The sequence below is a fragment of the Rana temporaria genome, chromosome 3 (genome assembly GCF_905171775.1).
Source record: "Rana temporaria chromosome 3, aRanTem1.1, whole genome shotgun sequence".
Taxonomy (NCBI): domain Eukaryota; kingdom Metazoa; phylum Chordata; class Amphibia; order Anura; family Ranidae; genus Rana; species Rana temporaria.
In genome coordinates this window covers 494,729,646-494,747,818 of record NC_053491.1, presented here as the reverse complement: position 1 = coordinate 494,747,818, position 18,173 = coordinate 494,729,646, and the positions used below count along the sequence as shown (strand labels likewise).

Here is an 18,173-nt window from a genome sequence, read left to right as displayed (position 1 = left end):
TTTATAAATATGTACACACACACACATACATACATACATTAAAAACAATATATAAATACTAAAAAATATATAGATACACGAAAATATAAAATAAACCTAAAAAAAAAAAAGACAAAAATATAATTATACTAAAATATATAAAAAAAGAATAATAAATACGTGAAAAAAATATATATAAAAAATAAAATATCTAAATACACATTTTTTTTATATATATATGTGGTGAGTATTTAGTTTGGATATGAAAGGTGTGATGTGATTGGTGGGTTGCCGGTCATGTGACGGGGATGAGCAGTTCCCCTCACACATTATATAGAAGGTGTAGAATTGTCTCCGGACAGTTTGGACTTTTACAATAAAGTTGTTCAGTACAAACTCCTCCTCCAATCACCACTCGGCGTTCTGCGCATGCGCCCTCACCTCGCCAGTCCCAAGATGGCGGCCTCCTGTCGGTTGCTCCGAGTCTCCTCCGCCCGGCTGTCCGTACTCCGCCGCCTGTCCTCCCCGCCGAGCTCCGCCGCCATCCGCAGCACCTTCCTCCGGTACTTCGAGGAGAGACACGGCCACCGTCCCGTCCCGTCCTCCGCCGTCCGCCCCCGGGGGGACCCCTCACTGCTATTCGTCAACGCGGGCATGAACCAGGTGACGTCACGTGACAGGGGGGCGTGTCCGGGAGAGGGTTGGCATGGTGATGGAAGCTGCAGGGCGGGGCCTGTGTGAGAGATTGACAGCTGAGGGGGGCCAATGGGAAAACGGGAGGTCCCTGAGGAGGAAGGGGTACAGAGTGGGCGGGGTTATGTATTATTTATTATAAGGAGGATTATACAGGTGACCCCCGAACCAGGAAGTGTGTACACCGGGGGTCATCCCTCATTATATATGACAGGTGACCCCGAACCAGGAAGTGTGTACACCGGGGTCACCCCTCATTATATATGACAGGTGACCCCGAACCAGGAAGTGTGTACACCGGGGTCACCCCTCATTATATATGACAGGTGACCCCGAACCACGAAGTGTATACACCGGGGTCACCCATCATTATATATGACAGGTGACCCCGAACCAGGAAGTGTATACACCGGGGTCACCCCTCATTATATATGACAGGTGACCCCCGAACCAGGAAGTGTGTACACCGGGGGTCATCCCTCATTATATATGACAGGTGACCCCCGAACCAGGAAGTGTGTACACCGGGGTCACCTCTAATTATATATGACAGGTGAACCCGAACCAGGAAGTGTATACACCGGGGGTCACCCCTCATTATATATGACAGGTGACCCCGAACCAGGAAGTGTATACACCGGGGTCACCCCTCATTATATATGACAGGTGACCCCGAACCAGGAAGTGTGTACACCGGGGGGCACCCCTCATTATATATGACAGGTGATCCCCTGAACCAGGAAGTGTATACACCGGGGTCACCCCTCATTATATATGACAGGTGATCCCCTGAACCAGGAAGTGTATACACCGGGGGTCACCCCTCATTATATATGACAGGTGATCCCCTGAACCAGGAAGTGTATACACCGGGGGTCACCCCTCATTATATATGACAGGTGACCCCGAACCAGGAAGTGTATACACCGGGGGTCACCCCTCATTATATATGACAGGTGATCCCCTGAACCAGGAAGTGTGTACACCGGGGTCACCCCTCATTATATATGACAGGTGATCCCGAACCAGGAAGTGTGTACACCGGGGGTCACCCCTCATTATATATGACAGGTGATCCCCGAACCAGGAAGTGTACACCGGGGTCACCCCTCATTATATATGACAGGTGATCCCCGAATCAGGAAGTGCGTACACCGGGGGTCACCCCTCATTATATATGACAGGTGACCCCGAACCAGGAAGTGTGTACACCAGGGGTCATCCCTCATTATATATGACAGGTGACCCCCGAACCAGGAAGTGTGTACACCGCGGTCACCCCTCATTATATATGACAGGTGACCCCGAACCAGGAAGTGTGTACACTGGGGTCACCCCTCATTATATATGACAGGTGACCCCCGAACCAGGAAGTGTGTACACCGCGGTCACCCCTCATTATATATGACAGGTGACCCCGAACCAGGAAGTGTGTACACCGGGGTCACCCCTCATTATATATGACAGGTGACCCCGAACCAGGAAGTGTGTACACCGGGGTCACCCCTCATTATATATGACAGGTGACCCCCGAACCAGGAAGTGTGTACACCGGGGGTCATCCCTCATTATATATGACAGGTGACCCCGAACCAGGAAGTGTGTACACCGGGGTCACCCCTCATTATATATGACAGGTGACCCCGAACCAGGAAGTGTGTACACCGGGGTCACCCCTCATTATATATGACAGGTGACCCCGAACCAGGAAGTGTATACACCGGGGTCACCCATCATTATATATGACAGGTGACCCCGAACCAGGAAGTGTATACACCGGGGTCACCCCTCATTATATATGACAGGTGACCCCCGAACCAGGAAGTGTGTACACCGGGGGTCATCCCTCATTATATATGACAGGTGACCCCCGAACCAGGAAGTGTGTACACCGGGGTCACCTCTAATTATATATGACAGGTGAACCCGAACCAGGAAGTGTATACACCGGGGGTCACCCCTCATTATATATGACAGGTGACCCCGAACCAGGAAGTGTATACACCGGGGTCACCCCTCATTATATATGACAGGTGACCCCGAACCAGGAAGTGTGTACACCGGGGGGCACCCCTCATTATATATGACAGGTGATCCCCTGAACCAGGAAGTGTATACACCGGGGTCACCCCTCATTATATATGACAGGTGATCCCCTGAACCAGGAAGTGTATACACCGGGGGTCACCCCTCATTATATATGACAGGTGACCCCGAACCAGGAAGTGTATACACCGGGGGTCACCCCTCATTATATATGACAGGTGATCCCCTGAACCAGGAAGTGTGTACACCGGGGTCACCCCTCATTATATATGACAGGTGATCCCGAACCAGGAAGTGTGTACACCGGGGGTCACCCCTCATTATATATGACAGGTGATCCCCGAACCAGGAAGTGTACACCGGGGTCACCCCTCATTATATATGACAGGTGATCCCCGAATCAGGAAGTGCGTACACCGGGGGTCACCCCTCATTATATATGACAGGTGACCCCGAACCAGGAAGTGTGTACACCAGGGGTCATCCCTCATTATATATGACAGGTGACCCCCGAACCAGGAAGTGTGTACACCGCGGTCACCCCTCATTATATATGACAGGTGACCCCGAACCAGGAAGTGTGTACACTGGGGTCACCCCTCATTATATATGACAGGTGACCCCCGAACCAGGAAGTGTGTACACCGCGGTCACCCCTCATTATATATGACAGGTGACCCCGAACCAGGAAGTGTGTACACCGGGGTCACCCCTCATTATATATGACAGGTGACCCCGAACCAGGAAGTGTGTACACCGGGGTCACCCCTCATTATATATGACAGGTGACCCCGAACCAGGAAGTGTGTACACCGGGGTCACCCCTCATTATATATGACAGGGTAACCCCGAACCAGGAAGTGTGTACACCGGGGGGCACCCCTCTTTATATATGACAGGTGACCCCGAACCAGGAAGTGTGTACACCGGGGGGCACCCCTCTTTATATATGACAGGTGACCCCGAACCAGGAAGTGTGTACACCGGGGGGCACCCCTCTTTATATATGACAGGTGACCCCGAACCAGGAAGTGTGTACACCGGGGGCACCCCTCATTATATATGACAGGTGACCCCGAACCAGGAAGTGTATACACCGGGGTCACCCCTCATTATATATGACAGGTGACCCCCGAACCAGGAAGTGTGTACACCGGGGGTCATCCCTCATTATATATGACAGGTGACCCCCGAACCAGGAAGTGTGTACACCGGGGTCACCTCTAATTATATATGACAGGTGAACCCGAACCAGGAAGTGTATACACCGGGGGTCACCCCTCATTATATATGACAGGTGACCCCGAACCAGGAAGTGTATACACCGGGGGTCACCCCTCATTATATATGACAGGTGATCCCCTGAACCAGGAAGTGTGTACACCGGGGGGCACCCCTCTTTATATATGACAGGTGACCCCGAACCAGGAAGTGTATACACCGGGGGTCACCCCTCATTATATATGACAGGTGATCCCCTGAACCAGGAAGTGTGTACACCGGGGTCACCCCTCATTATATATGACAGGTGATCCCCCGAACCAGGAAGTGTATACACCGGGGGTCACCCCTCATTATATATGACAGGTGATCCCCGAACCAGGAAGAGTGTACACCGGGGTCACCCCTCATTATATATGACAGGTGATCCCCGAATCAGGAAGTGCGTACACCGGGGGTCACCCCTCATTATATATGACAGGTGACCCCGAACCAGGAAGTGTGTACACCGGGGGTCATCCCTCATTATATATGACAGGTGACCCCCGAACCAGGAAGTGTGTACACCGCGGTCACCCCTCATTATATATGACAGGTGACCCCGAACCAGGAAGTGTGTACACTGGGGTCACCCCTCATTATATATGACAGGTGACCCCCGAACCAGGAAGTGTGTACACCGCGGTCACCCCTCATTATATATGACAGGTGACCCCGAACCAGGAAGTGTGTACACCGGGGGGCACCCCTCTTTATATATGACAGGTGACCCCGAACCAGGAAGTGCGTACACCGGGGTCACCCCTCATTATATATGACAGGTGACCCCGAACCAGGAAGTGTGTACACCGGGGTCACCCCTCATTATATATGACAGGTGACCCCGAACCAGGAAGTGTGTACACCGGGGGGCACCCCTCTTTATATATGACAGGTGACCCCGAACCAGGAAGTGTGTACACCGGGGGGCACCCCTCTTTATATATGACAGGTGACCCTGAACCAGGAAGTGTGTACACCGGGGGGCACCCCTCTTTATATATGACAGGTGACCCCGAACCAGGAAGTGTGTACACCGCGGTCACCCCTCATTATATATGACAGGTGACCCCGAACCAGGAAGTGTGTACACCGGGGTCACCCCTCATATATGACAGGTGACCCCCAAACCAGGAAGTGTGTACACCGCGGTCACCCCTCATTATATATGACAGGTGACCCCGAACCAGGAAGTGTGTACACCGGGGGTCACCCCTCATTATATATGACGGGTGACCCCCGAACCAAGAAGTGTTTACACCGGGGGTCACCCCTCATTATATATGACAGGTGACCCCCGAACCAGGAAGTGTGTACACCGGGGTCACCTCTCATTATATATGACAGGTGACCCCCGAACCAGGAAGTGCGTACACCGGGGTCACCCCTCATTATATATGACAGGTGATCCCCGAACCAGGAAGAGTGTACACTGTTATTGCAATAATTATGTATTATTATCTATTTTCAAATATTTGTATTATTACTATTTCAATGTAATATTATTATTATTATTAATATGTTTTATTATTTTTACTGTTGTTATTTATTTATTTTTATTATGGTAAAATGTATTTTTTTATTATTATTATTATTAATATTATTGTTATGTATTGTTGTTGTTGTTTTTTATTATTATTATTTATTATTATTATTGTTGTTATTATTGTTGTTTATTATTGTTTATTTATTATTATTATTAATAATAATAATAATAATAATAATAATATTAATTACTACTAATAATAATAATCATAAAGTAATAATAATGCATTGCAGTAGTAATAATAAAAAAATATATAATATTAATAAATAATATTTTTTATATTATTATTGGTCTGGGGTCACCTACGGAAGCAGTGTACATATCCACACAGAGATCGCACGAGACCTGCACCCAATCACCATGGGACGTGTCCAGACAGATACTGATTGTCCAAGAACAGGATGGGAGGTGTGAAAGTCGTGGCGCCCCCCTGACACTCTTCATACATCACCCCACCCGTGGTCGATCCTTCTGGTCACACGGATGAAGGTGTGACTTGTCGGGTCTCGGGGGTTGAGATGTGTAAAGGGTAGTAAATGTTGATGGACCGATGGTCCCTCTATTCATGGGTGGTGGTTCCAGTGGGACATAGATGACCACTTTCACGTCTAATGGAAATCAGTTGTCCCCTCCGTCCAACATGAGACCTCAAGAGGTCAGAAAAGACTGGAGCATTGGAGTAACAGAGTCGTCCCGAATGTAGCTGGAGTGTCGGAGAAAATATTTAACCAAAATCTCATCCCTGTGTCCTTCAAATCCAGCAAAACACTGAGACAGAAGCCTGACACAAGTGTGGAAGACGCGGGATGTGTTTGACCCCCCCCACCTCTATTTATGGATGGCTCTTCCAGGGTGACATAGATGGCCACTTTTTACATCTAATGGAAACCAGTTGTCCTCTCCGTCCAAAATGAGACCCCAAGAGGTCAGAAAAAAATGGATAATAGAGTCGTCTCGAATGTACTTGGAGTGTCGGAGAAACTCAGGAGAATATTAAACCAACATCTCATCTCTGTGTCCTTCAAACCCAGCAAAACGCTGAACATCCAGAAGACCTGACACAAGTGTGGAAGACGCGGGATGCGTTTGACCCCCCCACCTCTATTCATGGATGGCTCTTCCAGGGTGACATAGATGGCCACTTCCATGGTGGCTGGTATCTGTCCCTCCCTCTTGTTCCAGGGTGGTGGTTCCAGTGGGACATAGATGGCCACTTTCACGTCTAATGGAAACCAGTTGTCCTCTCTGTCCAAAATGAGACTTCAACATCTACAATGTCAGAAAAAACTGGACCATTGGAGTAACGGAGTCATCCCGAATGTAGCGGGAGTGTCGGAGAAACGGACATAGATGACCACTTTCATGTCTAATGAAAACCAGTTGTCCTCTCTGTCCAAAATGAGATGTCAAGATCAGGAAAAACTGGAGCATTGGAGTAACAGAGTCATCCCGAATGTAGCTGGAGTGTCGGAGAAACTCAGAAGAAAATATTTTACCAAAATCTCATCCGTGTGTCTTTCAAACCCAGCGAAACACAGCAAGACTGAAGCCTGAACATCCAGAAGACCTGACACAAGTGTGGAAGACACAGGATGTCTTTGACCCCCCCACCTCAATTCATGGATGGTGGTTCCAGTGTGACATAGATGGCCACTTCCATGGTGGCTGGTATCTGTCCCTCCCTCTTGTTCCGGCATTGTGGTTCCAGTGGGACATAGATGGCCACTTCCATGGTGGCTGGTATCTGTCCCTCCCTCTTGTTCCGTGATGGTGGTTCCAGTGGGACATAGATGGCCACTTCCATGGTGGCTGGTATCTGTCCCTCCCTCTTGTTCCGTGATGGTGGTTCCAGTGGGACATAGATGGCCACTTCCATGGTGGCTGGTATCTGTCCCTCCCTCTTGTTCCGGGATGGTGGTTCCAGTGGGACATAGATGGCCACTTCCATGGTGGCTGGTATCTGTCCCTCCCTCTTGTTCCGGGATGGTGGTTCCAGTGGGACATAGATGGCCACTTCCATGGTGGCTGGTATCTGTCCCTCCCTCTTGTTCCAGGATGGTGGTTCCAGTGGGACATAGATGGCCACTTCCATGGTGGCTGGTATCTGTCCCTCCCTCTTGTTCCGGGATGGTGGTTCCAGTGGGACATAGATGGCCACTTCCATGGTGGCTGGTATCTGTCCCTCCCTCTTGTTCCGGGATGGTGCTTCCAGTGGGACATAGATGGCCACTTCCATGGTGGCTGGCATCTGTCCCTCCCTCTTGTTCCGGGATGGTGGTTCCAGTGTGACATAGATGGCCACTTCCATGGTGGCTGGTATCTGTCCCTCCCTCTTGTTCCAGGATGGTGGTTCCAGTGTGACATAGATGGCCACTTTCACGTCTAATGGAAACCAGTTGTCCTCTCTGTCCAAAATGTGACCTCATAATATCTACAAGATCAGGAAAAACTGGAGCATTGGAGTAAAGCCCCATACACACGGTCTGGAATTCCCGACAGGAAAAGTCAGATGGGAGCTTTTGGTCAGAAATTCCGACCGTGTGTATGTTTCCATCAGACTTTTTTGTCGGGAATTCTGACAGAAATAGATAGAAGGTTCTCAATTTTTCCACCAGAAATTTCCGAAGGACGTTTTCCCGTTGGAAATTTTGACCGTGTATGGGCATAACAGAGTCGTCCCGATTGTAGCTGGAGTGTCGGAGAAACTCAGAAGAAAATATTTAACCAAAATCTCATCCCTGTGTCCTTCAAACCCAGCAAAACACTGAGACAGAAGCCTGAACATCCAGATGACCTGACACAAGTGTGGAAGACACGGGATGTGTTTGACCCCCCCACCACTATTCATGGAGGGTTGTTCCAGTGTGACATAGATGGCTAGTCTTTCCGAATGTAGCGGGAGTGTCGGAGAAACGGACATAGATGGCCACTTTCACGTCTAATGGAAACCAGTTGTCCTCTCTGTCCAAAATGTGACCTCATAATATCTACAAGGTCAGGAAAAACTCTGGACCCCTGATCAAAGGAAAGAAGCAGAACACAAGGAGTAACAGAGTCATCCTGAATAGCTGGAGTGTTGGATTTTCAACAAACATCTCACCCCTGTGTCTATCAAGCCCAGCAATACTGAAGCTTGAACATCCTAAAGACCCAACACAAGGGAAGTAACAAGGAATGTGCAGTACAGTGAGGAACAAGATCTCCACATTGGGTATTCCACCTCACAACACATAAGCCTGACATAGGAGAGTGAGTTCTACAGGTCAGCAGTCTTCATACATCGCAAGGAAAAAGGACATAATGTACTTTTGAGGACAATGAGGTCACATATTGGTCAGAGACCCACTGGTGAGGCATGGAAGAGGCCTTCTACATTACACTGGAGCCATCCATGAATAGAGGTGGGGGGTCATCCCGTGTCTTCCACCCTTGTGTTGGGTCTTCTGAATCTCCAAGCTTCTGTCTCAGTGTATTTCTGGGCTTGAGGAACACGGAGATCAGATGTTTGCTGAAGATCCTTCTGCGTTTTCCCGACACTCCAGCTACATATAAGATGACTATATTATTCTGTGTCTTCTGCTTCTCCCGTCTTCTCGATGGGCCCGTGTTTCCATGTTTTTTTTTTACCTTATGGATGTTGTGAAGTGCACATTTCTGGACAGAGAGGACAATGCCCCAACATAGGAGGGTGAATTCTAGAGGTCAAGACTCTGCAGTCTTCCTACACGTTAAAGAAAAAGGATATACTGTACTTTTGAGGCCACTGAGGTCTCAGTTTGGTCAGAGAGGACCACTGGTTTACACTAGGTATGGAAGAGGCCATCTACATCACACTGGAACCACCATCATTGAAGTGGGGCAGGGGCCTTCTACACCATCCGTCACCATATGTAATGCCATATTAACAGTTTACACCTTCAGCTATGTGATATGAAGGATTAACACCTATGCAGACATACTGGCACCAAAGATGGGATGATGACTAGAACAAGGTGGCTCCACAATTCCCACACCTCCGTCCTGTTTTTGGACAATCAACATCTACACCTTCCATGGTGATTCCATCATAATGGGATCATCATTGGGATAAATAATGAAGGGACCATGGCCAGGGTATAGATGGGGGTAAAGGATAAAAAGCTTGGAGAAGCTACAAAAGGTCTTTAACATTCCAGAAGAAGTCCAGGTGGTGGTATTCACTGTATACATACTGAATATTGTCTGTTTATATGACTCGAGGGGGTTGGTTACATCCATGGTGATGTTTTATACTCCTTTCAGTTTAAGCCGGTCTTCCTGGGCACGGTGGACCCTCGTAGTGAGATGGCGCAATACCGCAGGGTGGTGAACAGCCAGAAGTGTGTGCGGGCCGGAGGGAAGCACAACGACCTGGAGGATGTGGGCCGAGACATCTACCATCATACCTTCTTCGAGATGCTGGGGAACTGGTCGTTTGGTGATTACTTCAAGGTATGAAGAGCACTGACTACCCCAGGTTCAGGAAGGAGACCCACCCACAGAGCTTCAGTCTCTCCCCAGACATTACTGTAGAGCACTGACCACCCCAGGTTCAGGAAGGAGACCCACCCACAGAGCTTCAGACTCTCACCAGACATTTCTGTAGAGCACCGACCACCCCAGATTCAGGAAGGAGACCCACCCACAGAGATTTAGTCTCTCACCAGACATTGCTGTAGATCACTGACCACCCCAGATTCAGGAGGGAGACCCACCTATATCTGGCCCGTTCCCTCTGACCCCTCCCAATAACAAGGTGATTCCACCCTCAGATTCGCCATTACTGGGAGGTGGAATCTCCAGAGACTATAGAATGGGAGAGTCCCAGGAGACAACAAATGAGCCTCCTTGCCATGTCTGAGTGTTTTATGGAGTCATGTGACCCGATGTCTGGTTATTTATCAGGCAGGCCATCCCTAATATATCATCCGTTGTGTGTCTGTTGTCTCCATATCAGAGGACTTGTCCCATCACCCTTCTCTCCATCCTCAGGAGGAAGCGTGCCGCATGGCGTGGGAGCTGCTGACTCAGCAGTACCAGATCCCGGCCAATCGCCTCTATGTGACGTATTTCGGTGGAGATCCGGGGTTAGGCCTCTCCGCTGACGAGGAGACCAGAGAGATCTGGCTCAGCCTGGGGTAAGTACAGAACATGCAGAGCACTCAATGGGCAGTACAGGCCACATACAGGGGCAATGTCTACAGTGGGTTTTCCTCCGGCAGTGGGGTGTGAGTTTAGGCATCTCTGGTATCTCTATATGTGCACAAAAGACGAGTGGTGGCCAACATGGGGCCAAGAGGGTCTCTAGATGATGTAGGGTGTTCTAGGTTAGTAGGGTGATGCAGGGTACTCAGGGTGCACTGGAATCTCGGGGTCACTAGATGATGTAGGGTGCTCTGGGGTAATGAGGTGATACAGGATACTCGGGGTGCTCTGGAATCTCAGGGGTAACACTGGTTGCTCTGGGGTCACATTGGAGGACACAAGGTGCTCTGGGGTTATGGGGTGCTCTGGCATTATGGGGTGCTCTGGCATTATGGGGTGACACTGGATGCTCTGGGGTCAAATTGGATGACACGGGGTGCTCTGGGGTCACATTGGATGACACGGGGTGCTCTGGGGTCACATTGGAGGACACAAGGTGTTCTGGGGTTATGGGGTGCTCTGGCATTATGGGGTGACACTGGATGCTCTGGGGTCAAATTGGATGACATGGTGTGCTCTGGGTTCACATTGGAGGACACGGGGTGCTCTGGGTTCACATTGGAGGACACGGGGTGCTCTGGGTTCACATTGGAGGACACGGGGTGCTCTGGGGGTCACATTGGATGACACGGGGTGCTCTGGGGTCACATTGGAGGACAGTGGTGCTCTGGGTTCACATTGGAGGACACGGGGTGCTCTGGGTTCACATTGGAGGACACGGGGTGCTCTGGGTGTCACATTGGATGACACGGGGTGCTCTGGGTGTCACATTGGATGACACGGGGTGCTCTGGGTGTCACATTGGATGACACGGGGTGCTCTGGGGTTCACATTGGAGGACACGGGGTGCTCTGGGGTTCACATTGGAGGACACGGGGTGCTCTGGGGTTCACATTGGAGGACACGGGGTGCTCTGGGGGTCACATTGGAGGACACGGGGTGCTCTGGGGTTCACATTGGAGGACACGGGGTGCTCTGGGGTTCACATTGGAGGACACGGGTTGCTCTGGGGGTCACATTGGAGGACACGGGTTGCTCTGGGGGTCACATTGAAGGACACGGGTTGCTCTGGGGGTCACATTGGAGGACACGGGGTGCTCTGGGGGTCACATTGAAGGACACGGGGTGCTCTGGGGGTCACATTGGAGGACACGGGGTGCTCTGGGGGTCACATTGGATGACAGGGGGTGCCCTGGGGTCACATTGGAGGACACGGGTTGCTCTGGGGTGACACAATGGTTACTGGAGCACAAGGGGGCCACCTTTTTAAAGTTCCAGCAGTTGAAAGAACTTCCTCCTTGGTGGGTGGAGCCCAAACAAGATAAGAGGATAGGTCGACTTGCTCTGTACATCCGCCTCTGTCCACACAACCCGTTGTCTTTTCTCATGTCCCCCTCAGGATTCCCCCATCACACCTGCTGCCGTTCGGTCTGAAGGATAACTTCTGGGAAATGGGGGAGACGGGCCCCTGTGGCCCCTGTACGGAGATTCACTACGATCACGTGGGAGGCCGGAACGCCTCGGCTCTGGTGAACCAGGACAGTCCGGAGGTTGTGGAGATCTGGAATCTGGTCTTCATGCAGTATAACAGGTCAGTAGTGACAGCCTGATGTCTGTGCGGGAGGTCAGCACTGGGCGACCAGAGACTGAAATTACTGGGGGTGTCACTGATAACGGGATACCCCAAAGTATGGGGTCACCTCACCATGACAACCACTATATGAGCCAAAGTATGGGGTCACCGCACCATGACAACCACTATATGAGCCAAAGTATGGGGTCACCGCACCATGACAACCACTATATGAGCCAAAGTATGGGGTCACCTCACCACGACAACCACTACATGAACCAAAGTATGAGGTCACCTGACCATCATACCCATCATATGGCCCAAAGTATGGGGTCACCTGACCATCATACGGCCTAAAGTATGGGGTCACCTGACCATCATACGGCCCAAAGTATGGGGTCACCTGACCATCATACGGCCCAAAGTATGGGGTCACCTGACCATCATACGGCCCAAAGTATGGGGTCACCTGACCAACATACGGCCTAAAGTATGGGGTCACATGACCAACATACCCATTATATGGCCCAAAGTATTTGGTAAGCTCTCCCAACCTTGTGGTAACAGTTTGGTGTAGAAAGTGGGCTCCATAAAGACATGGATGGTGTTACCAGTTTGGTGTGGAGGAGCTCGAGTGTCCTGCACAGAGCCCTGACCTTATCCTTTACTGGTCACCTTTGGGGTCAATTGGAACACCAATTGTAAGCCAGGTATTTTTTTGGTGCCCAGCAGGTCTTCTCATCCAACATAAAATGTGGGCAGAAATTCCCACAGACGTCCCCCAAAATCTTGTGGAAAGTCTTCCCAAATGAGTGGAGGATGTTATAGCCACAAAGAGGGCAACTCCGTATTAATGGCCATTGGGGAGGGGTCAACTCCGTATTAATGGCCATGAGGGGAGGGGTCATCTCCGTATTAATTGCCATGAGGGGAGGGGTCATCTCCATATTAATGGCCATGAGGGGAGGGGTCAACTCCGTATTAATGCCCATGAGGGGAGGGGTCAACCCCGTATTATTGGCCATGAGGTGAGGGGTCAACCCCGTATTATTGGCCATGAGGGGAGGGGTCAACTCCATATTAATGGCCATGAGGGGAGGGGTCAACTCCGTATTATTGGCCATGAGTGGAGGGGTGCAACTCCATATTAATGGCCATGAGGGGAGGGGTCAACTCCGTATTATTGGCCATGAGGGGAGGGGTCAACTCCGTATTATTGGCCATGAGTGGAGGGGTCATCTCCATATTAATGGCCATGAGTACCTAATCCCTCAGTAAGCCAACTACTCAGTTTCCAGTCCCCAGTACCCTACATCTCAGTACCTAACCCCTTAGTAACCCAACTATGGCCATGAGGGGAGGGGTGCAACTCCATATTAATGGCCATGAGGGGAGGGGTCAACTCCATATTAATGCCCATGAGGGGAGGGGTGCAACTCCATATTAATGCCCATGAGGGGAGGGGTGCAACTCCATATTAATGGCCATGAGGGGAGGGGTCAACTCCGTATTAATGGCCGGGAGGGGTCATCTCCATATTAATGGCCGTGAGGGGCGGGGTCATCTCCATATTAATGGCCGTGAGGGGAGGGGGTCATCTCCATATTAATGGCCGTGAGGGGAGGGGGTCATCTCCGTATTAATGGCCGTGAGGGGAGGGGTCAACTCCGTATTAATGGCCGTGAGGGGAGGGGTCATCTCCATATTATTGGCCATGAGGGGAGGGGTCATCTCCATATTATTGGCCATGAGGGGAGGGGTCATCTCCATATTGATAGCCATGGTTCTGGATTGGGATGTCCATGATCTAGGTGTGATGGTTAGAGGTCCACAGAACTTTCGGCTATGTAGAGTATCTGTTGGGGGATTCCCGATGTAGGGGGACTTTATTTTGGGGGTGGGATGTCGGTATCGGTGGGTGTGGTCACTGACTTTTTCTTTCCCTCGGTCAGAGAGGCGGACCGGAGTCTGAGACGATTGCCCCAACACCATGTGGACACGGGGATGGGTCTGGAGAGGTTGGTGACCATCCTTCAAGGGAAACGTTCCAACTACGCCACCGACCTGTTCACCCCCCTCCTGGAGGAGATCGAGAGGGTGAGCATTGTGTGTGGGGCGGGTGGGGGGGTTCCCGATGACCCCTAGTGATGGTGTGGCCGTTGTTTTTGTGTTCCGGGTGAATGTACCCCCCCTCGTGGTATTGAACCCCACTTTGATAAAGGTGGGTTATTTTTCACTTCGCCCCCCCCTCCCCCCCCTCTCACCTACATTCCTTAAGGGGTCATTATTCACATACAGGGATCCGTATCCTGGAGAGAGACAGTACAGGAGAGGACCGGAGACTGCATGGAGACACCGGGGACACAGAGGTACTCGGGGGGGACACAGAGGTACTCGGGGGACACAGAGGTACTCGGGGCACCCTCTGTGTCAGACCCCTGTGTGCACCCCGAGTTTTAATGTCCCTCAGTGTCTCCTCCATGCAATCAAGTAGTACCCCTCCAGACTCCTATGTCCCCACCCCCAAGGACCCAGTCCCCCAGAACCTTGCCTCTCAGTACCCAGCCCACCAGTACCCTACTTCTCAATACCCAACCCACCAGTACCATACTTCTCAGTACCCAACCCACCAGTACCATAGATCTCAGTACCCAACCCCTCAGTAACCCAACTACTCAGTACCCAGCCCCTCAGTACCCTACTTCTCAATACCCAACCCCCCAGTACTCAATCTTCCAGTAGCCGATTTCTCAGTACCCAACCCCTCAGTACCCAACCCCTCAGTACCCAACCCCCAGTACCCAACCCCTCAGTACCCAACCCCTCAGTACCCAACCCCTCAGTACCCTACATCTCAGTACCCAACCCCTCAGTACCCAACCCCTCAGTACCCTACCCCCAGTACCCTACATCTCAGTAACCCAACTACTCAGTACCCAGCCCCTCAGTACCTATCCACTCAGTACCCTACATCTCAGTACCCAACCCCCCAGTACCCAACCCCCCAGTACCCAACCCCCCAGTACCCAACCCCCCAGTACCTATCCACTCAGTACCCTACTTCTCAATACCCAACCCCCCAGTACTCAATTTCCCAGTAGCCAATTTCTCAGTACCCAACCCCTCAGTACCCAACCCCCAGTACCCTACATCTCAGTACCCTACCCCTCGTACCCAACCCCCCAGTACCCAACCCCCCAGTACCCTACATCTCAGTACCCAGCCCCCAAGTACCCGTCCCCTCAGTACCCTACTTCTCAATACCCAACCCCCCAGTACTCAATCTCCCAATAGCCAATTTCTCAGTACCCTACATCTCAGTACCCAACCCCCAGTACCCTACATCTCAGTACCCTACATCTCAGTACCCAACCCCCAGTACCCTACATCTCAGTACCCTACCCCTCAGTACCCAACCCACCAGTACCATAAATCTCAGTACCCAACCCCTCAGTAACCCAACTACTCAGTACCCAGCCCCTCAGTACCTATCCACTCAGTACCCTACTTCTCAATACCCAACCCCCCAGTACTCAATCTCCCAGTAGCCAATTTCTCAGTACCCAACCCCTCAGTACCCAACCCCCAGTACCCTACATCTCAGTACCCAACCCCCCAGTACCCAGCCCCCAAGTACCTCAGTACCTATCCACTCAGTACCCTACTTCTCAATACCCAACACCCCAGTACTCAATCTCCCAGTAGCCAATTTATCAGTACCCAACCCCTCAGTACCCAACCCCCAGTACCCTACATCTCAGTACCCTACCCCTCGTACCCAACCCCTCGTACCCTACCCCCAGTACCCTACATCTCAGTACCCAACCCCCCAGTACCCTACATCTCAGTACCCAGCCCCCAAGTACCCGTCCCCTCAGTACCCTACTTCTCAATACCCAACCCCCCAGTACTCAATCTCCCAATAGCCAATTTCTCAGTACCCTACATCTCAGTACCCAACCCCCAGTACCCTACATCTCAGTACCCTACATCTCAGTACCCAACCCCTCAGTACCCAGCCCCCAAGTACCCATCCCCTCAGTACCCTACTTATCAATACCCAACCCCCCCAGTACTCAGTCTCCCAGTAGCCAATTTCTCAATACCTAACCCCTCAGTAACCCAACTGCTCAGTACCCAGCCCCCAGTACCCTAGTTCTGTGCCCACCCCCTCAGTACCCAGCCCCCCAGTACTCTACATCTCAGTACCCATCCCCTCGGTGCTCTACTTCTCAATACCCAACCCCGCAGTACTCAGTCTCCCAATAGCCATCTCCTCTGTACCCTACTTCTCAGTACCCAGCCTACCAGTACCCTAGATCTCAGTACCCAACCCCTCAGTAACCCAACTCCACCCAGTCCCCGAGTATTCTACTTCTTAGTATCCTTCTTTTCAGTACCCAGCCCCCAGTATCCTACTTCTTAGTACCTAACTACTCAGTACCCAGGCCCTCACTATCCAACCCCTCAGTACCCAGCCCCCCAGTACCCAACCCCTGGGCATCCTGTGTCACCCAGTGACCTCACAGCACCTTCCAATGAACATCTTGTACCATCATCCTGTGACTCCAATGAGTGTCTCTGTGACCCCGGTGTCTCCATGCAGCGTTGGGTACCTCCCATACAGTCTCTGTCGGTGGATTGGAATCTTGGAGGTGACCCTTGTATTGAGTACTATGGGGGGGGTGGTATTTTTCCAATGCTGTACATATCCAGTGACTCCTCCCCCTCCATCAATGACGGAGAACATCATTTTCTGATACAAATGTTCTATTCTTTATGAATGTCAGACGTGTGATGTGATGTGTTCTATGTGGGTGACATTGATGTCTGTGATTCCTGGGCAGGGCTCGCAGGCTCCGCCCTATGGGGGGCGGCTGGGCAGAGAGGACACCAATCACGTGGACATGGCTTACCGGGTGGTGGCGGATCACGTCAGGACCCTCTCTGTGTGTATCGCCGACGGGGTGTACCCGGGCATGGCCGGAGCAGAGTGAGTACCCCAAATTATCAATACTTTGTGTCTCTGGGATCGGGATATACAGTATCTGACAAAAGTAAGTACACCCCTCTCATTTGTTGTACTGACTTTTGTTTAGACATTAATGGCTGTGTGTTGAGTTATTTGTTATAAGATCTGTACACTATGGGATTTAGGTCTGGACTGTGACTGGGCCATTCTAACACATGAATAGGCTTTGATCTAAACCATTCCATTGTAGCTCTGGCTGTACTTTAGGGTCGTTGTCCTGCTGGAAGGTGAACCTCCCCCCGGTCTCAAGTCTTTTACAGACCCTAACAGGTTTTCTTCTAAGATTGTCCTGTATTTGTCTCCATCCATCTTCCCATCAACTCTGACCAGCTCCCCTGTCCCTGCTGAAGAAAAGCTTCCCCACCACATGATGCCACCACCATGTTTCACGGTGGGGATGGTGTGTTCTGGGTGATGTGCAGTGTTAGTTTTCCCCCCTCACAGTAACATTTTGGTGTCATGTGACCAGAGCACCTTCCCCCACATGTTTGCTGTGTCCCCTCCCCCACATGGCTTCTCACAAACTACAAACAGGACTTCTTATGTCTTTCTTTCTCCAATGTCTTTCTTCTTGTCACTCTTCCATGAAGGGCAGATTTGTGGAGAGACCACTAATAGTTGTCCTGTGGACAGATTCTCCCCCTGAGCTGTGCCATGGGGGTTACCATGGGCCTCTTGGCTGCTTCTCTGATGAACACTCTCCTTGCCCGGCCTGGTCAGTTTAGGTGGACGGCCATGTCTTGGTAGGTTGGCAGTTGTGCCATACTCTTTCCATTTTCCGATGATGGATTGAACAGAAGCTCCATGAGATCTTCAAAGCT

The 18,173-nt window shown here is 51.0% G+C and overlaps 1 protein-coding gene across 1 annotated transcript in view; it reads left to right on the top strand.

Moving 5' to 3' along the window:
- The first annotated feature begins 400 nt into the window (after positions 1 to 400).
- Positions 401 to 18,173, top strand: part of AARS2 (alanyl-tRNA synthetase 2, mitochondrial) — a 36,851-nt gene continuing 19,078 nt past the window's right edge. The window contains exons 1-6 of the mRNA XM_040347254.1: positions 401 to 642; positions 9,806 to 9,994; positions 10,535 to 10,680; positions 12,147 to 12,338; positions 14,273 to 14,417; positions 17,168 to 17,313. Coding sequence (XP_040203188.1) covers positions 409 to 642; positions 9,806 to 9,994; positions 10,535 to 10,680; positions 12,147 to 12,338; positions 14,273 to 14,417; positions 17,168 to 17,313 — 1,052 coding nt within the window. The 5' untranslated portion in view covers positions 401 to 408. The remainder of the gene's footprint in view (positions 643 to 9,805; positions 9,995 to 10,534; positions 10,681 to 12,146; positions 12,339 to 14,272; positions 14,418 to 17,167; positions 17,314 to 18,173) is intronic.